The sequence below is a fragment of the Chiloscyllium punctatum genome, chromosome 3, assembly GCF_047496795.1.
Source record: "Chiloscyllium punctatum isolate Juve2018m chromosome 3, sChiPun1.3, whole genome shotgun sequence".
Lineage (NCBI taxonomy): Eukaryota > Metazoa > Chordata > Chondrichthyes > Orectolobiformes > Hemiscylliidae > Chiloscyllium > Chiloscyllium punctatum.
Window position 1 is genome coordinate 43,661,552 of NC_092741.1, and position 21,304 is coordinate 43,682,855.

Consider the following 21,304-nt stretch of genomic DNA (forward strand, 5'->3'; position numbering starts at 1 on the left):
ATGTCTTTTTTGTAGCTAGTTGATGTTCATGTCTCCTCATTGCTAGTTTTCTGTCTGTTTATCCAACATGGTGCTTGTTACAGTTCTTGCAAGGTATTTTGTAAATGACATTAGTTTTGCTTGTTGTCTGTCTAGGATCTTTCAAATTCACTAGCTGCTGTGTTAGTGTGTTGGTGGGTTTGTGGGCTACCATGATGCCAATAGATTTGAGTAGTCTGGCAGTCATTTCCAAGATCACTTTCATATAGGGGAGAGCGATTAGGGCTTCTGGACTTGTTTTGTCTGCTTGTTGGGGTTTGTTACTGAGAAATCAGCAGACTGTATTCATTGGGTAGCTGTACTTTTTGAATACACTGTATAGATGATTTTCCTCTGCTCTCCATTAGTTCCTCTGTGCTTCGGTGTGGGGTGGCTCATTCAAATAATATTCTAATGCAGCTTCGTTTGTGGGTGTTGAGATGATTGCTTCTGTAGTTCAGTATATGTGTTGTTTTCCTGTAGACACTGGTTGAGAGTCAGAGAGTCATAAAAATGTACAGCATGGAAACAGACCTATCGGTTCAACCCCCGTCCATGCCGACCAGATATCCCAACCCAATCTAGTCCCACCTGCCAGCACTCGGCCCATATCCCTCCAAACCTTTCCTGTTCATATATCCATCCAAATGCCTCTTAAATGTTGCAATTGTACCAGCCTTCACCACATCCTCTGGCAGCTCATTCCATACACGTGCCCCCCTCTGCATGAAAATGTTGCCCCTTAGATCTCTTTTATATCTTTCCCTCTCACCCTTATACTATGCCCTCTAGTTCTGGACTCCCTGACCCCAGGGAAAAGACTTTGTCTATTTATCCTATCCATGCCCCTCATAATTTTGAAAACCTCTATAAAGTCACCCCCATTGCTGTTCGCTCTACTGTGACATCTAGGAATGGCAGTTTGTCATTGTTTTCCTCCTCTTTCATAAATTTTATGCCTGTAAGGTTATTATTAATGGCCTTGAAGGTTTCCTCCAATTTGTTTTGTTTAGTGATGACAAAGCTGTCATCCACCTAGCAGACCCAAAGTTTGGACTGGATGGTTGGCAGAGCTTATGGTTCGAGTCTCTGCATTACTGCCTCTGCTAAGAACCGTGATATTGGAGATCCCATGAGTGTTCCGTTGGTTTGTCTGTAGGTTTTGTTGTTGAAGGTGAAGTGGATGGGAAGGCATAGGTCCACTAGCTTGACGATATAACATGCCATCAGCACTTGATACAGAGGCTCACTGATTATGTTACCTAGGTACGGTGATGAAACATCTGAAAATGAACCTTCCAACTCAGCAAGCAAACCTACATCCAGTGTTAATTCCAATAAAATCCAATGTCTTATCAGTGCAAATGAACAGATGCTTTTTGGCTTTCCCAAATAGAGCACAGAATAAATAGAACTTGCAAAGAGATACCATGTTTGATTCTGCCCTCTCAACCGATGGGAAGCAAGAGAAGAAAACTGATCAGTTTGAGGCTAACATCACTGCCACAGAACATGTGATTTATGCAAAGCTATCTAATTTTGTTAATTAGATGAGCAGGCTGAGCAACCAAATGCTGACAGCAATACTCATTAATGGAAAACACTATGGAATACTGCATTGAGTTGAGGGTGAACTCTATCATGAGGGAAATCTTGGAGGAAATGGCATACATGGTATTTGGATATTGAATCCACAGGTTTGCAAAGCTACTGACTCACTAGCCATGAACAAAGCTCCATGCAGATGATCCATGGTCTGAATACATCAAACATGGAAAACTGCACCTGCATGTACATATTTGCCAGTGCTGGAGGGTGCTCAAGATACGCATTATGCGAACACAGATACAGAACTGGCTCCAAGGTAGAAGGCAGAGGGTGGTGGTAAAGGATTGCTTTTCAGACTGGAGGCCTGTGACCAGTGGTGTGTCACAAGGATCAGTGCTGGGTCCATCACTTGTTGTCAATTGTATAAACTATTCAGATGTTACCATAGGAGGTATGGTTAGTAAGTTTGCAGAGGACACCCAAGATTGGAATGGACAACAAAGAAGGCTACCTCAAAGTACAACAGATTCTTGATCAGAGGGACCAATGGGACAAAGATCAGCAGATGGAGTTTAATTTAGAAAAATATGAGGTACTGCATTTTGGAAGGGCAAATCCGGGCAGTACGTATAGACTTAACGGAAAGGTCCTGGGGAGTGTTGCTCAACAAAAGACCTTGGACTGCAGGCTCATTGTTCCTTGAAAGCAAAGTCATAGTAAACTGGATAGTGAAGGCGGCATTTGGAATGCTTTCCTTTATTGGTCACAGCATTGAGTGTCGGAGTAGGGAGGTCATATTGCAGCTGTACAAGACATTGGTTAGGCCACTTTTAGAAAATTGCGTGCAATTCTCATTTTCATCCTTTAGGAAGGAGGTTGTGAAACTTGAAAAGGTTCAGAAAAGATTTATATGGATATTGCCAGGATTGGAGGACTTGAGCTACAGAAAGAGGTTGAATAGGCTATTTTCCCTGAAGAGTCAGAGGTTGAGGGGTGACCTTTCAGAGGTTTATAAAGTCATGGGTAGGGTAAATAGTCACGGTTTTTTCCCTGGGGTGGGGGAGTCCAGAACAAGAGGTATTGGCTTAGGGTGAGACTGGAAAGATTTAAAACAGACCTAAGTGGCAACTTTTTCACATAGAGGATGGTACGAATATGGAATGAGCTGTTAGAGGAAGTGGTGGAGGCTGGGACAATTACAGTATTTAAAAGGCATCTGGATGCATAACTGAATAGGAAGGGTTTATAGGGATATGGGCCAAGTGCTGGCAAATGGGACTGGATTAATTTAGGATATCTGTTGGCATGGACAAGTTGGACCGAAGGGTCTATTTCCGTGCTGAACATCTCTATGGCTCTATGTTACTCTGTACAAGAAAAAGGGCAAAGCATAATTACTGAGGCACTTTCCTGCTGAACATTCCAGGTTAAATATTTGCCCATGTTGTCCTCAACAGAGGACAGAGAGACAGAGCTTTGGCCAAAAAAAGTAGCTGTTTGCTCTAAGCACAAGTGAAAAATGCCTCCTGCCTGCCAGGTAACTAAACAAGTTGGGAGTGTGAATGTTTGGCAAAGCAATCAGAACTCTGGCAGGGAAGGAGCTGTGTTTTTGCTCTATGGTTAAAAAGTCTCTCAAGCCTAACGATGGCCAGTCTATTTCCCCTCATCAGATGCTGCAAGCTGTAACTTTTAATTAATAGGTCAGAGACATTTACAAGTGAGAACTGGTTACACTATGTCTTCTGCAAACAAATGAAAATATTTGGAGTAGATAGATCAAGAAGCAGCATTCTGATTAGAAAAAGCATTATCTGTGCAAACCCTGTGGATAGGGATGACTGATATGCCTTCCTAATATTTCCCGCCACCCATTTTTCTTATGCTTATTTGTGTCTGTCTTTATATGAAGAGGAGTAGTATTTCATCGGTTAGAGTTTTAACTGTGGAATTTTAACGAGAAGAGACAATGATTCATAACTGTTCAACCTTGTTAGAATCTCTATTTGTAATAAATAGCATTTCTTGTTCAGAACTGAAACGCGGTCGATGTTTTCTGTCAAACTGGGTCTAAAAGACAGATAAATCAGGGAACATAACTTTTGTGGTGACAGCAGGAATACCGGGGTTTGATTTCCAATGTGCTACCCCAGAGATTTATTAATTTTTGCTGGAGAAAAACTGGTTGCCCACACTTTCAATATGATGGGGAAGATCATCTTTGCGAGTGCAAAATGGGAGTTCTACAGTGAGGTAAACAGGGTTATATTCTACCTCTGACACTCTATCGCATAGTTGCTTTCCTGTTGTCACATGCTGTCAGGTTATCTACAGAAACTGCCTACAATACTTACATACCAAATCTGACAGAAAACTGCTCAACCTTCCTCATCTCAGAGGTAACACAAAAGCCTGGCACCACGTGCTGAGCTGAATTTTGAAGTTATCTACTAGACTGTAACACAAATCCTTTTCATAATGTCATAAATGTGTCCTTCCTAACTCATTCTCAGACAACTCTAAGTGATGCTACTGCTTTCCTATTAATCCTCTTTCTGTACAACAAGACTTTCTTTTCCCCTGTAATGTTTGTACCTAGGTACTTGTCCCTCAGGTGGCACCAGTAAAAGGCAGCCATTGTTCTGGAATACAGTACAAGTGAGAATAAAGGACATTCTGTTCTGTTCAACTCCTCATCAGAGGGTTCTTCAATTCATATGACATTACACTAGTATTTCATGGTCAAGAACAATAGGCAAGTGGACAGATATTTCACACCTATCAAGAGTTGGGTTTGATGATGAACATCAGTAAGGCAAAAGTCATGCTCCAGAATTCACAAAGGTGTTTTAGATGGGCTCTTCCAAACCCATAACCACGACAATCTAGAAGGTCAAGGACAGCAGATTGATGGGAACATCATCATCTGCAAGTTCCCCTCCCAACCTCACGATATCCTGACTTGGAAACAAATCATAGTATCTTTACTGTCATTGGGTCAAAATCCTGGAAATCTCCCCTGAATAGCAAATAGAGATGGGCAATAAATGCTGACCCAACCAGCAAAGTCCACATTCCATGAATGATTTATTTTAAAATGCTTCCATACCACCAACGTAGCAGCATTGACAATATAGTGCTGGAAGCTGTTGACAGCTTCACATTTAAAGACACCACATTCACTAGCAATCTGTCACTTGATGTTAAAGTCAATATATCAACAGCAAAAGCTGCAGCTGTTGCATCCAAACTGAGGAAGAGAGTTTCTAAGAAAAGGAAAATGAACAAGTATATCAAATGGAGATTTTACCAAGTCTGCACCTTCAGTGCACTGCATTTTATGGGCGAGATTTAGACAATATATGTTAGCAGGAGACAAGGCTGAATAGTTTCTAATTTTCACCATCTCAGACATATTCCTGGTATCACTTGACAGGATAAGGTCACAATTCAGAGGTACAAAAGAATGTTCATACAATTAGCATAAGTTAATCACTAAGCCAAGGACATCTGTAATAGGTCAGCCATGTTTGTATATCATATGGGTACTGCCATATGTATGGCAAACTGGCAATTGAGTCATAATCCTCCAAGCATTCATACTACAAAGACATTGAAAACTGGGAGATAGGCATTGACTGACATGACCTCTGGAAACTAATGATTGGAAGATAAATGAAAGAGATGAGAAGAAACAAAATGCTTCGTGGGCTGAAAAGAAGGAAGGTCAGTAACTCATGTATCTTCTTAGCCCCTTTTCTTCACTGCAGCAAATGTCACAAAGACTGCCGTGTCGAAGTGGGGTTCCTGAGACACACCAGGTGCTCCTTACACTATGATACAAACCCCAATCTTATGGTGGACAACAAATGCAAATCTTTCCTTTTTTTAAGATATACAGATGTACCTCAAATATGCAGAAGAGAAACAGGCCATTTGTCATATATGTTTGTGTCAACATTTATATTCTTCATGAGGCTCCTCTACTCCTACTTTCTCAAACCCCATTTACATGATCTTCCATTCCAGTCTGTGTCACATAAGTAGAAATTATATTTAAGGCAAAAGATTTTGCATATATTATAGTTTCTTTCATGATCCCAGGAAATCTGAAATAAGGTGGGGAGGTGGGACCCAGGGAGAAAGTGAAGAAAGAGATCAATCTGAGACTGGTACAGTTAAGAACAGAAGCGAGTCAAACAGTCAGGGCAGGCAGGGACAAGGTAGGACTAATAAATTAAACTGCATTTATTTCAATGCAAGGGGCCTAAAAGGGAAGGCAGATGAACTCAGGGCATAGTTAGGAACATGGGACTGGGGTATCATAGCAATTACAGAAACATGGCTCAGGGATGGGCAGGACTGGGAGCTTAATGTTCCAGGATACAAATGTGACAGAAGGACAGAAAGGGAGACAAGAGGGGAGGGGAAGTGGCATTTTTGATAAGGGATAGCATTACAACTGTACTGAGGGTGGATATTCCCAGAAATACATCCAAGGAAGTTATTTGAGTAGAACTGAGAAATAAGAAAGGGATAATCACCTCACTGGGATTGTATTATAGACCCCCTAATAGTCAAAGGGAACTTGTAAGGAGATCTCAGTTATCTGTAAGAATAACAGGGTGGCTATGGTAGGGGATTTTAACTTTCCGAACATCGACTGGGACTGCCATAGTGTTAAGAGCTTAGATGGAGAGGAATTTGTTAAATGTGTACAACAAAATCTTCTGATTCAGTAAGTGGATGTACCTATCAGAGAAGGTGCAAAACTTGACCTACTCTTGGGAAATAAGGCAGGGCAAGTGACTGGAGGTGTCAGTGGGGGAGCACTTTGGGGCCAGCGACCATAATTCTATTCGTTTTAAAATAGTGATGGAAAAGGATAGACCAGATCTAAAAGTTGAAGTTCTAAATTGGAGAAAGGCCAATTTTGATGGTATTAGGCAAGAACTTTCAAAAGCTGATTGGGCACAGATGTTCACAGGTAAAGGGACGGCTGGAAAATGGGAAGCTTTCAGAAATGAGATAACAAGATTCCAGAGAAAGTATATTCCTGTAAGGGTGAAAGGGAAGGCTGGTAGGTATAGGGAATGCTGGATGACTAAAGAAATTGAGGGTTTGGTTAAGAAAAAGAAGGAAGCATAAGTCAGGTATAGACAGGATAGATCGAGTGAATCCTTAGAAGAGTATAAAGATAGTAGGAGTATACTTAAGAGGGAAATCAGGAGGACAAAAAGGGAACATGCAATAGCTTTGGCAAATAGAATTACGGAGAATCCAAAGGGTTTTTACAAATACATTAAGGATTAAAGGGTAACTAGGGAGAGAATAGGACCCCTCAAAGATCAGCAAGGTGGCCTTTGTGTGGAGTCACAGGAGATGGAGGAGCTACGAAACAAGTATTTTGCATCAGTATTTACTGTGGAAAAGGACTTAGAAGACATAGAATGTAGGGAAATAGATGGTGGCATCTTGAAAAATGTCCATATTACAGAGGAGGAAGTGCAGGATGTCTTGAAATGCATAAAAGTGGATAAATCTCCAGGACCTGATCAGGTGTACCCTAGAACTCTGTCGGAGGTTAAGAAAGTGATTGCTGAGCCTCTTACTGAGATACTTGTATCATCAATAGCCACAGGTGAGGTGCCGGAAGACTGGAGGTTACTGTTTAAGAAGAGTGATAACGACAAGCCAGGGAACTATAGACCAGTGAGCCTGATGCCGGTGGTGAGCAAGTTGTTGGAGGGAATCCTGAGGGACAGGATGTACATGTATTTGGAAAGGAGAAAGTGAGGACTGCAGGTGCTGGAGATCAGAGCTGAAAATGTATTGCAGGAAAGGCGCAGCAGGTCAGGCATCATCCAAGGAGCAGGAGAATCGACGTTTCGGGCATGAGCCCTTCTTCAGGAATGAGGAAAGTGTGCCAAGCAGGTTAAGATAAAAGGTAGGGAGGAGGGACTTGGAGGAGGGGCGTTGGAAATGCGATAAGTGGAAGGTGGAAGGAGGTTAAGGTGAGGGTGATAGGACGGAGTGGGAGTGGGGGTGGGGGTGGAGAGGTCAAAGAAGATTGCAGGTTAGGAGAGTGGTGCTGAGTTCCGGGGTTGGGACTGAGAAAAGGTTGGGGGGGGGGGGGGGGGGGGGGGCGGGGAGGGGAAACGAAACTGGAGAAATCTGAGTTCATCCCTTGTGGTTGGAGGGTTCCTCGGCAGAAGATGAGGCGCTCTTCTTCCAGCCATCGTGCTGCTATGGTCTGGCGATGGAGAAGTCCAAGGACCTGCATGTCCTTGGTGGAGTGGGAGTAGGAATTGAAGTGTTGAGCCACGGGGTGGTTGGGTTGGTTGGTCCGGGTGTCCCAGAGGTGTTCTCTGAAACGTTTCGCAAGTAGGCGGCGTGTCTCCCCAATATAAAGGAGGCCACATCGGGTGCAGCGGATGCAGTAAATGATGTGTGTGGAGGTGCAGGTGAATTTATGGCGGATATGGAAGAATCCCTTGGGGCCTTGGAGGGAAGTAAAGGGGGAGATGTGGGCACAAGATTTGCGCTTCTTGCGGTCGCAGGGGAAGGTGCCGGGAGTGGAGGTTCGGTTGGTTGGGGGTGTGGACCTGACTAGGGAGTCACGGAGGGAGTGGACGAGTGACTCCCTCATCAGGTCCACACCCCCCACCAACCCAACCTCCACTCCCGGCACCTTTCCCTGCAACCGCAAGAAATGCAAAACTTGTGCCCACATCTCCCCCTTTACTTCCCTCCAAGGCCCCAAGGGATTCTTCCATATCCGCCATAAATTCACCTGCACCTCCACACACATCATTTACTGCATCCGCTGCACCCGATGTGGCCTCCTTTATATTGGGGAGACACGCCGCCTACTTGCGGAACGTTTCAGAGAACACCTCTGGGACACTCAGACCAACCAACCCAACCACCCCGTGGCTCAACACTTCAATTCCCCCTCCCACTCCACCAAGGACATGCAGGTCCTTGGACTTCTTCATCGCCAGACCATAGCAGCACGACGGCTGGAGGAAGAGCACCTCATCTTCCGCCTAGGAACCCTCCAACCACAAGGGATGAACTCAGATTTCTCCAGTTTCATTTCCCCTCCCCCCACCTTGTCTCAGTCCCAACCCCCAAACTCAGCACCACCTTCCTAACCTGCAATCTTCTTCCTGACCTCTCCGCCCCCACCCTCACTCTGGCCTATCACCCTCACCTTAACCTCCTTCCACCTATCGCATTTCCAACGCCCCTCCCGCAAGTCCCTCCTCCCTACCTTTTATCTTAGCCTGCTTGGCACACTTTCCTCATTCCTGAAGAAGGGCTCATGCCCGAAATGTCGATTCTCCTGCTCCTTGGATGCTGCCTGACCTGCTGCGCTTTTCCAGCAACACATTTTCAGCCATGTATTTGGAAAGGCAAGGACTGATTATGGATAGTCGACATGGCTTTGTGCATGGGAAATCATGTCTCACAAACTTGATTGAGTTTTTTGAAGTAACAAAAAGGGTCAATGAGGGCAGAGCGGTAGATGTGATCCAAATGAACTTCAGTAAGGCGTTCGACAAAGTTCCTCATGGGAGACTGGTTAGCAAAGTTAGATCTTGCGAGGGCCACAACACACTGCAGCACACCTGAACTGCAAAAAGAGGAAGAAGAACACCTTTACAATATATTCGCCAAAAACAGATATTGCCGCAGTTTCATCAACAGATGCCGAAGGGAAAGACAATGGAATGAGGACATGCCACAACCCAAAGGACTAGCCACGTTATCATATATCACGAACATTTCTGAACTGACAGCCAGACTACTACAACCACTAGGACTCATAACAGCTCACAAACCAACAGCCACTCTTGGACAACAACTCACCAGGACAAAGGACCCGATACCCAACATGAGCAAAACCAACGTAGTGTACAAAATCCCATGCAAGGGCTGCACAAAACACTACATAGGACAAACAGGAAGACAGCTAACGATCCGCATCTATGAACACCAACTAGCCACGAAACGACACGACCAGCTATCCTTAGTAGCCACACACACAGATGACAAGCAACATGGGTTCGACTGAAACACTACTATTATAGGACAAGCCAAACAGAGAACAGCCAGGGAAGTCCTAGAGGCATGGCACTCATCCACAGATTCAATCAATAAGCACATCGCCCTGGACCCAATATACCAGCCACTGCAGTGGACAGCTGGAACGGACAACCGGAAGCGGCAGAGACAAGCCATCATAAATGCCAGAGGAAACAACACAGAAGCGCTTGTCCCAAGCACTGAGGATGTCACCTAGACAGGGGACGAAATGTCTGCAACACAAATCCCAGCTCAGTGAACAGAACCACAACAGGTTAGATCTCTGGAATACAGGGAGGACCAGCCATTTGGATACAGAACTAGCTCAAAGGTAGAAGACTGAGGGTGATCGTGGAGGGTTGTTTTTCAGACTGGGGGCCTGTGACCAATGGATTGCCACAAGGATCAGTGCTGGGTCCTGTACTTTTTGCCATTTATATAATGGATTTGGATGCGAGCATAAGAGGTATAGTTAGCAAGTTTACAGATGACACCAAAATTAGAGGTGTAGTGAACAGCAAAGAAGGTTACCTAAGATTACAATGGGATCTTGATCAGATGGGCCAAATTGGCTGAGAAGTGGCAGATGGAGTTTAATTCAGATAAATGTGAGGTGCTGCATTTTGGGAAAGCAAATCTTAGCAGGACTTATACACTTAAAGGTCCTAGGGAGTGTTGCTGAACAAAGAGACCTTGGACTACAGGTTCATAGCTCCTTGAAAGTGGATAGGATAGTGAAGGCGGCGTTTGGTATGCTTTCTTTTATTGGTCAGAGTATTGAGTACAGGAGTTGGGAGGTCATGTTGCGGCTGTACAGGACATTGGTTGGGCCATTGTTGGAATATTGCGAGAAATTCTGGTCTCGTTCCTATCGGAAAGATGTTGTGAAACTTGAAAGGGTTCAGAAAAGACTTACAAGGATGTTGCCAGGGTTGGAGGATTTGAGCTATAGAGAGAGGCTAAACAGGCTGGGGCTGTTTTCCCTGTAGTGTCAGCAGCTGAGGGGTGACTTTATAAAGGTTTATGACGGGCATGGATAGGACAAATAGACAAAGACTTTTCCCTGGGGTCAGGAAGTCCAGAACTAGAGGGCATAGGTTTAGGATGAGAGGGGAAAGATATAAAAGAGACCGGAGGGGCAACTTTTTCTCACAGAGGGTGGTACGTGTATGGAATAAGCTGCCAGAGGATGTGGTGGAGGCTGGTACAATTGCAACATTTTAAAAGGCATTTGGATGGCTATATGAAACGGAAGGGATATGGGCCGGGTGCTGGCAGGTGGGACTAGATTGGGTTGGGATATCTGGTCAGCATGGATGGGCTGGACCGAAGGGTCTGTTTCCATGCTTTACATCACTATGACTCTATGATTCTAAGTAATTTCAAAAATATACCGACTATTGATATGTAGAGAATCAAAATTATTCAACGAGAGAAACTGACTCCTTTCAAATGCCTTGCACAAACATGTCAATATTGAATACACCTTCTTTAAAGAGCTCCCAGCCCTCCATGATCCCTAGCCAGTGATGTCAACATACTGTGAATGATTTTTCTTTAAAAAGTCCACGAACGCTTTATAAGCCCTTAGTATTTTTCTCTCACAGGATGTGGGTATTGCTCGCTGGGCCAGTACTTCTTTCCCATCCCTAGGTCCAGTTAACATCTGAGTTACAATTTTCATTTGTATAGATCTTTTATTATCTCGGGGAGGTAATGGTAATGTCACTTGACTAGTAACCCATAGAACTTAGCTAATCCTCTATCACAGACAATCTTCAAGGAACATCATAAAAGAGACAAATAGGGATATGTAGAGCAGTTTTTAGAGTTTATTGGCAGTACATTGGGTATTGGCAGTCTGGGCACCCATGATGGAGTGAAGAGAAACGGTCTGTGTCTAAGAGGCCAGAATTGGAGGGACACAACACTGTAAAAACCGAAAGAACTACAGATGCTGTAAATCAGAAAAAAAAACAAAATTGCTGGAAAAGCTCAACATCCATTGTTGAATCGTGGATGAGATCTTTCACTGCCACACACACAAATTGCCAGCATCTGTGGAGAGATATCGGAACTGAGGGGATCACTGGACCTGAAATGTTAACTCAGATTTGTCTCCACAGATGCTGACAAACCTGCTGAACATTTCCAGCAATTTCTATATTTTGTTTCTGAGCACAACATTGTGGCCACATGGTAGGGCTGGAGGAAACGACACTCAGATGTAACTAAGCTTTTACAACTCAGTTGATATGAAAACCGGAGAAGTGAATCAACACTGAGCTGAAAATGTGTTGCTGGAAAAGCGCAGCAGGTCAGGCAGCATCGAAGGAGCAGGAAAATCGACGTTTCGGGCATGAGCCCTTCTTCAGGAATCCCTAAGTGAATCAACACCCCTACATATCAGTGCCCTCTCTTCAGAAACCAAAATTATAGGACAGCTGTCCCCAAAATTATCAGGAATCTAACAGCCCCCATCCCCCAACTGTGTTACTGGCAGCAAAGTGAAAAATCACACAACACCAGGTTATAGTCCAACAGGGCCGTTGTGTATTTTTAACATTGTCCACCTCAGTCCAACACCGGCACCTCCACATCATGACTGACAGCAAACCCATTGAAGAAACTGTTGGAATTGTGGATGTGATCTTTCACTGCCACACACACAAAAAAATCAGTGCGAATAAGTGACCCCACCCTTCGGAGCGGCCTCTCCAGAGTAAAGCATCTCCAGAGTAAAGCATCTCTTAACCGGCACCAAGTGACAGGAGGCAGCCGGGATTTAACCCATCCCCACTCCCTCCCCACCGGGGACCCACTTCATTAAATGTCAAACAACTTCCTCACCTTTGAAGAAAACCCGGTTTGCCAGCCACAGCGTGTGCTTCACCCCGCGTCTTTCAACGTTTAAGAAGCAGCTCAAACGACCGAACGGAACCAAGGGCGTCCTGGAAGCCGCCATCTTCCAAACCCTCAACAAGAATCAACTTTATTAGTTCGTGTCTGTGAGAGCAGAGGGTGCTGCTGCTGGCAGCTCGTGGCTACATCCTCAGGGACAAGCTGCCCCTCCAATTCATGCAGCTGGGCTCCCAAAAGAAACGATGGCAAATTTACAACTTCGAATCATTGTGCCAAAACTCTTCTCCTTTTTCTCACTGTCTGATTGCAATGTGCACAGTGAGTCCCAGAAGAGCCCGCTGGCCTGAATCACAAACTTGTCTGACTTTATTGCAGATGCTGACTGACCACTTATTGTATGTTATCACCTTCGTCTGATTTTAAAATAGAAACTGCTGGAAAAATAGATTTAATGTTTTGAGTCTTAATACAGCGTTTATTGTTTCTGTTTCCAAAGATGCTGCCAGACCTACTGAGTTTTCCAGCTCTTTCTGATTTTATTTGAATGAATCAGTACCTCCCCTGTAAGACTATAAGACACAGGAGCAGAAATTAGGCCATTCAGCTCATCAAGTCTGCTCTGCTATGCATTATAGCTGATAATGATAGTTATTGTGTTCACTTCTGATTTCATCCTTTTTCAGTTCTTTTATATTGTCTCTCAGATAGGTGTGAATGTGACAATTCAACCAGTCAGAGCACATTGCAAAACAAAAAAAGCATATTTCAACTGAAGTTAATATTATGTCCCCTTTGGAGACTTTTCTTCACAAGAAAATAGAGAAAAATGCTTTTATTATGTGGTCTGATGCCATACTATAAGTTTAGGTTAAAGACATTTATTGTAGAGACAAAGACTTCAGGCTTGAACTTCAAAGGAACATGGTTTATAATACATTAATACTGAATATTAATCAACATGGTAATCATAGATATACAAAGGAACAAAAACAGATTGCTGGACAAACTCAGCAGGTCTGGCAGCATCAGTGAAGAGAAAGCAGAGTTAACTTCGGTTCTGAAGCAGAGTCACTGGATCTGAAATGTTAACTTTGCTTTCTGTAGACAGATTTCAGATCCAGTGACTCTGCTTCAGAACCAAAGTTAACTCTGCCTTCCCTCCACTGATGCTACTAGACCTACTGAAGTTTTCCAGAATTTCTGATTTTCAGCATCTACAGTTCTTTGGCTTTTGTTTGTATAGATATTCCAGACTCTGACTTATAGTTACAGTCTGTAAGGACTAGTCTGTCATTTTCTGATGTTCATGTCCATGTATCCTTGGTATGTTCACTAGAGAGTTCACTTGAGTTTGGTGAAACTCTGCCCCGACTGTGCTATTTCTATTCAGTAATGTGCAGTTCTATGGAATCATTGCAAGGTTGTTCCAGGGTCCTGAAGTCCTTGCGTAATGACCCTCCAAAACCATTTCCCCATTATAAACTTTGATTAACAGTCATGTACATTCTCAAACGAGTCATCAAAATTACTTACTTTTATAACGTTTACTTTATATACTTTCCTTTTCTCTTCTACACCTCCCACGTCTTTGACTTGTTTCATTTGTATATAGGTAAATATTAAAATCAGAAATCACTGTATGACCAAATAAAGAAATGCTTAAGATAGAGTTGGTGTTATTACATTTTCTCTGCTCTCTGCCATCAGTTCAGGGAGTCAACAATCTGGCAGCTTGATAATGTGCCCTTAATAAGAAATAGATCCATCAGAGGTACTGGTGCTTTGTGGACGATCTGAATTTGTTTCAGTTGAGCAGGTTTCTCCTGTGATAAGGATGGTAACTGAGCAGGCTAGAACAATTGATGATGTAACAGAGATTGTGACATATAGACATTTCAGGTATTCCCAAAAGTATGATCAATGCTGCTCGGGCAGTTGCTGTCTAGCAGAACTCTTCCTGTGAAGGACTCTTACAAGATAAATTTTCCAAGTGTAGGCAATATCTTGGTGAAGTGAAGTTTATTATAGTCCTGTGACTACTTTCTGCAAAATTGGCATTCCATTGATGAAGCCACCTGATCTGCCTTACTGTTGTCTCTTGGAAGCAAGTTGCTTGGCAATTTATGAAATTGAGGTTTTAATCTGTGCCCCATCAGCAGGACTATCAAGCACACTTCTGAGGAGAGTTAGGTGGCATGGAAAATAAACAGATCAGCAAGAAAACCTGGAAATTTCTTCAATAAATTTACCGTTTGAACTGATTGTTCTGCCTCTCCACTAGATTGAGATTATCAAGGCGAACTTGTAACATAGAGTCATAGAGATATAAAGCACAGAAACAGACCCTTTAGTCCAACTCATCCATGCCAACCAGATAACGCAAGCTAATCTAGTCCCATTTGCCAGCACTTGACCCATATCCTTCCAAACCTTTCCTACTTATATACCCATCCAGGTGCCTTTTAAATGTAATTGTACCAGGCTCTACCACTTCCTCTGGTAACTCATTCCTTGCACGCACCACCCTCTGTGTGAAACAATTGCTCCTTAGGTCATTTTTATATCTTTCCTCTCTCACCCTAAACCTATGCCCTCTAGTTCTGGACTCCTCCACCCCAATAGACCTTGTCTATTTATCCTATCCATGCCCCTCATGATTTTATAAACCCTATAAGATCATCCTCAGCCTCCGAATCTCCAGGGAAAGCAGACCCAGCCTATTCAGGCTCTCCCTATAGCTCAAATCCTCCAACCGTGGCAACATTCTCATATCACAGAATTACATAGTATTATGGCACAGAAGAAGGCCATTCTTTCTATCGTATCTGGACCGGCTGTTCAAATCAGCGTTGTGACTTTGTGCAATTCTGCCTTTTCCCCATAGTCTTGCAAATTGCTTCTATTTAAATGATTATCCAATACCTTCTTAAATGATTCATTTGAACCTTCCAGTCAGTGCATTCCATATCCAAACCACACACCACGTAAAACTTTTTTTTCTCAGATCCCACTTGCTTCTTTTGCAAAGCACTTCAAATCTATGCCCTCTCATTTTTGATCCGTTTATGAATGAAAATGGTTCCTGATCTATTCTATCTAGTCCCCTCATGATCTTGACAACTTCTATCAGATCGCCTCTTGGTCTTCTTCACTCCAAGAAAAACATGCTTCTGCAATTTGTCCTTATAATTGAATTTGGTTAATCCTCAAACCATTCTTGTAAATTGCTTCTGCGCTGTGTCCAATGCACCCTTTCTTTGGTGTAGCACCCAGAACTTTTCACAATATTCTTGCTCAGGTCGAACAAGCATCTTAAACTTGCCTCCTTTTTCTTGACCTCTGTGGCCCCATTTCTAAATCCAAGAACACAGTATGCTTCATTTACTGCCCTCTCTACCTGTTTGTGCCACATTCAATGATCTGTGCACTTAGACACTCAGTTCTCTGCTCCTACCACCCTTTCAAATTGCTACCCATTTTATATTGTCTGTGCATGATCTTTGTACCGAAATGCATCACCTCACACTTCTCTGCATTAAACTTTATCTGTCAGATATACAACCATTCCACCAATCTTTGAAAGTCAACTCTATTTGCCTCACAGTTTAGAATTCTTCCAAGCTTCATATCATCATCAAACCTTGAAATTGTCCCCGACATACCAAGATCTAGATCATTAAATTATACCAGGAGAAGCAAGATTTCCAATTCTGGCTTCTGGAGAACTCCACTACAAACCTTCCTCCAGCCTGAAAAATGTCTCTTGACCATTACTCTCTGAGTACATTTGAAAGCCCAGCATCACTGCAATGCTACAAAAATCTCATTGGCATATTGTGAGCTATTGTCAGCAACAATGATATCCAAAATATTGTGAGTGGCAAACACTTCCCATAGGCTCTAGCCAGCATTTCAGTTGTCATTGATGCCAGTTTGTTAACATCAAACTATCTTGAGCAATAACCAACCATGAGGTAAAAATGATATTCGTATAAGATGGGTCCATATCCAAATGGGCACAGGATCTATCGGGAATTCTGTAGGAATGAGATCTACCCATCCTTCATTACAGTGTATTACAATTGACATGAAAGTTGTCTAACTGTTTCAAGACCGCTGGCCATTTAGAGTGTGAGAGGTTTTTCAAGGTGTAAAGAAAGATACTGGTTTGACATTATCTTTCAAAATGACTTTAGAAAGACTTTCCAGCCTTCCCAGCCCATTAAAAAATTAGAATATTGGTGTTGAAAGACATTTTCCATGATAAGTACTAGCTCCTGTACTCTGGAAAGGAGGTTGAGGGCAAAGCATGCCTTATTTATCGTATAAAGTTAAAAATCACACAACACCAGGTTATAGTCCAACAGGTTTATTTGGAAGTACTAGGTTCCAACACTGGCATCTCCACATCATGGCTACCACTGATACCACTAACTGTCGACTCAAAATAGAGAGGAAACCCCAGTCCAACACCGGCACCTCCACATCTTGTATACTGTATAGGGAAGGTTACTGATGATGTTTGCTTTCTCAACATTTATGTGATCTTTGAATGACAGTTCGACATGAAAAGTCAATTTAAATGTAGGTATTGTATCTCTGGTTGCACACAGCTTTGATTCAGTGGTAAAAGAAGCCCTTACATTGACAAAGTTGTCAAGCAAATGAAATCTGAGCTCATTGGCCTGATTGAAAATTGCAGCAAAAAACATGAGTATAAATTTCAAAACAGAAAAAGCTTGAAAAACTTTACATCATGGAAAGAGAAACAGTTAATGTTTTGAATCCCATATGACTTTTCTTCAGAACTTGTTCAGAATAGAAGTTTTTATTTCAGATTTCAGCATCCACAGTATTTTTGCTTTTATATGAGCACATAAAGTGATAATAGGAGACAGGGCAGTGCCAGGCAGCTGAAAGAGGAACCACACAGACACCTCACAGATGTTTCCTCTCAGGACACTTCACATGTGTTTGGGCCCTCCACCTCCACACTTGGAAGGTCAAGCCATGGTGTATCCACTTGTTTCTGGCAAGAAGACTCTTGGCATCTCTGGCCCCATCCCAACACACAAACACCTCCAGGGTAGTTTGATCAAACCTCCAGCAACAAAAGGCTGCACTTCAGTTCAGGCTCCCACCCCCACTACTGCAGAACAAAGGAATGCACTAGAACGCAGTGGGAGGGGGATGTGGAAGAACACTTAGACAGCATATTGGTGATGTGCTAGACAACAAATTGTAAATGATATTGTACTTGCGTAGAAATTTCAGTCCTTTAACTTCACACTTGGTTGTATTCCTCCCTAGCTCAAAAGACTTGGTGAGTAAATTTGGCATCACCTTACAGTCACAGATGAAGTTATATGGATGGAACTCTGAGTCTGTTACATCATTTGGAAGCAAAAGAACACAGCATTAGGTCATACTGACACTGCTGGCCATCCATATAGAACATCCCTGTTCTTTCACAGTCTCTGTGTTCAAAATTGTAGCTGTAAATGAGTTGTTCAGCAAATAGCTTGAAAGGCCCTAACATTGCTGTATGCTGCAGCCCTCCGTAACAGGTCAAGTCACTTACCCCATCCACTCATGAGTGTGAGCACAGCAATTTTCTTCCACATTGTGCAATTTTGATTTTAGTACAATGAAAGGTGACAGTGGCTTTGACTAGTGGCTACCTGTCTCCTCATGTATGTATCAGTGAGTCCTCAAACACTCAAATCCTCTTCCCGATAGCCTTTCACTGAAGCATGTATGCTCAAAATTCCCCAGGACTCCACCCAATCTGTCTACATGTGCCCACCTGCTTTATTTTCACCACCCAACCCCTGGTATTTTAAATGATCATGGCAGGTGTGGTCATTTGCTGTGCCCCCACACTCTTTACTGCCACCACTCCACCAGGGTGTTCTTTACCATGGATGAAACCCTCTTTACCCCATGATCCATTTCCCATTCCTGCTTTACTGTTTTCCCACTTTGCAGGTAGTTCACATCCCCCTCCCCCACCTTCACAATTATCATCCTCCTTCCTACTAGTCTGCAGCCCCCAATCTGGAAGACTCATTCCCACATCAATGGCCACCTTAGCTAACCAATCCCCTCAACCCCTTTGTCCCTTAGTTCCTGTTGATGGACATGACAGACTGACCATGGCTCACTCCCTTGAGTGACATAACTGGACAGTCCTGCATGAGAAGTGCCCAAACCCCTGATTAATGGTTGTACCTTTCCCCAACTGTGTTTATACCACCCCACTGTGAGTCACAGGACTGACCGTGACCCACTCTCTGTACTGCAGAAGAATGACTCTCTGACCAAGAACACCCCAAAAAGGTTTCTGAGAGTGACTGTTCTCCAGACTGGTATGGGTGGCTGCACTTGACCTACTTTGCCAGGACCCTCTGACTATCAGATACCTCAGTGAAGGCTACTCACAAGACTTTGAGACATGACTGCTTGCTCGCTGCACTTGTTGTGTTTGCCACCTAAGCTGCTGGCACATTGAGCAGATGTGTGATTGATGTAGCACACTGCCAGATAGCAAGATGTCCACCATTTTGGATGAGGGCTGCTGAACAGTCAGGCCAGATGGCTAGTTGCCTGGCTGTGCTAAATGGTAGAGCATGGAAATCCAAGGTAGGGCAAGTCATGATTGGTTGTGAGCAAGCACTAAGAGAACAAGCAAACAGCCTGATCCAGCCTGTGAGCTGAGTGCCTGTGTGTGCACACAGTTTGTCCTTTCTTCTGTCTTCCAATGCTAGTTTCCAGTGCCCCCCCCCCCCCATGCACGTGTGTGCTTCCAGAGCACCCTGCTGTGTATTTGACAGAGGCCATGATGGTCATGATGGGTTAGCAGATGCCAGATGCCAATGTCTGTGGTTAACGGGGTATATTTGGCTGATAGCAATGGATCATATTGTGGGAGATGGGGGAGATACTAAACAAGTATTTTGCATCAGTGTTTGCTGTGGAGAAAGATACTTTCGATATAGAATGTGGGGAATTGAATTGAATTTATTGTCACGTATACCGAAAAGCTTTGTCTTGCAAGCAATACAGGCAGATCACAGAGTTAAATAACATATATAAGTAAATAATAGGTAAACAGAAACCCAAAAGAAAACACAGGTACAGGAGAATGCTAAGAGTTTGTGATCCATTCAGTATTCTAACAACAGTTGGGTAGAAACTGTTTTGAAACCAGATGGTGTGTGTGTTCAGGCTTCTGTACCTTCTCCCCAGTAGTAGAGGTTGTAGGAAAGCACTGCCAGGATGGGATGGGTCTTTGAGAATGCTGACAGCCTTCCCTTGACTGCGGACCTGGGTAGATGAACTCTACAGATGGGAGGTTGGCCTTTTTGATTGTCCAGGCTGAGTTCATCACTCTCTGTAACCGTCTCTGATCTTGAATGTTACAGTTGCCATACCAGGTAGTGATACATCCAGATAAAATGTTCTCAATGGCACACCGATAAAAGTGCACTGTCATGCCAAATTTTCTCAGTTGCCTGAGGAAGAAGAGATGTTGTTGGACCTTTGTAACCAGTGCTTCGACATGAAAAGTCCAAGAAAGCTTGTTGTTGATGACCACTCCCAGGAGCTTGACACTCTCCACTCGTTCCACCTCTGTGCTGTTGATATATAGGGGAGTATGAGTAACATCCCGCCAAAAGTACACTTAATGGTAAGCTCCTGGGCAGTGTTGCTGAACAAAGAGACCTTGGACTATAGGTTCATAGTTCATTGAAAGTGGAGTCGCAGGTAAATAGGATAGTGAAGAAGGCATTTTGTATGCTTTACTTTTATTGGTCAGTGCATTGATTATAGGAGTTAGGAGTTCATGTTGAGGCTGTACAGGATATTGGTTAGGCCACTTTTGGAACACAGTGTGCAATTCTGGTTTCTCTGCTATAAGAATGATGTTGTGAAACTTGACAAGGTTCAGAAAATATTTACAAGAATGTTGCCAGTGCTGGAGGGTTTGAACTGTAGGGAGACATTGAACAGGCTGGGGTTATTTTCCCTGGATCGTTGGATGCTGAGGGATAACTTTATAGAGGTTTATAAAGTCATGAGGGGCATGGATAGGGTAAATAGTCAAGGTCATTTCCCTGGAGTGGGGGAGTCGAAAACTAGACGGCATTGGTTAAAGGTGAGAGCGGAAAGATTCAAAAGGAACCTAAGGGGTAACTTTTTCATGCAGAGAGTAGTACATATACGGAAAGAGCTGCCAGAGAAATTGGTAAGGCTGGTACAATTACAATATTTAAAAGGTATCTGGATGGATGTATGAATAGGAAGGGTTTAGAAAGATATGGGCCAAATGCGAGCAAATGCGACTAGGTTAAATTAGGATACCTGATCGGCATGGAAACATTGAACCAAAGTTCTGGCTCTGTGTTGTTCATCTTTATGACTCAATGACTCGATGTCCTGGGAGGGAGTTTGATTAGGCGCCACATGGAGCTTATCAGAGCAAGTGGCAAACTGAATCTGCCAAATACGCGCACTGGTTTTCATGTTGAGTTTTCTCATTGTCTAGCCTACTTAGCGCATTTGGCAAGAAAGGAAGATGAATATTAATGAAGTGAGTTGGGCCGTCAACAAGGCATTTAATGAACAATAATTCCCTTAATTAGCAACTTGCCACTATAAAAAGCATGAAAGATGGTGCAAGGTGATCCTAACGTCTAGCTGGGCATTGCTGGACTTCTCTGGCTCGGCCATGAATCATACCATAGCCCACATTGCTCAGATCTCGATAAGATTCCATCCATTATTT

At 43.3% G+C, this 21,304-nt stretch overlaps 1 protein-coding gene across 3 annotated transcripts in view; it reads right to left on the minus strand.

The window, feature by feature from the left end:
* Nucleotides 1–12,642, minus strand: part of afg1lb (AFG1 like ATPase b) — a 171,934-nt gene extending 159,292 nt beyond the window's left edge. For 2 of the 3 annotated variants that reach the window (XM_072552390.1, XM_072552401.1), the window contains exon 1: nt 12,505–12,642. In XM_072552390.1, the coding sequence (XP_072408491.1) occupies nt 12,505–12,619 (115 nt within the window). In that variant the 5' untranslated portion in view covers nt 12,620–12,642. The remainder of the gene's footprint in view (nt 1–12,504) is intronic. The other variant, XM_072552409.1, reaches the window with a different exon arrangement.
* Nucleotides 12,643–21,304: the final 8,662 nt, after the last annotated feature.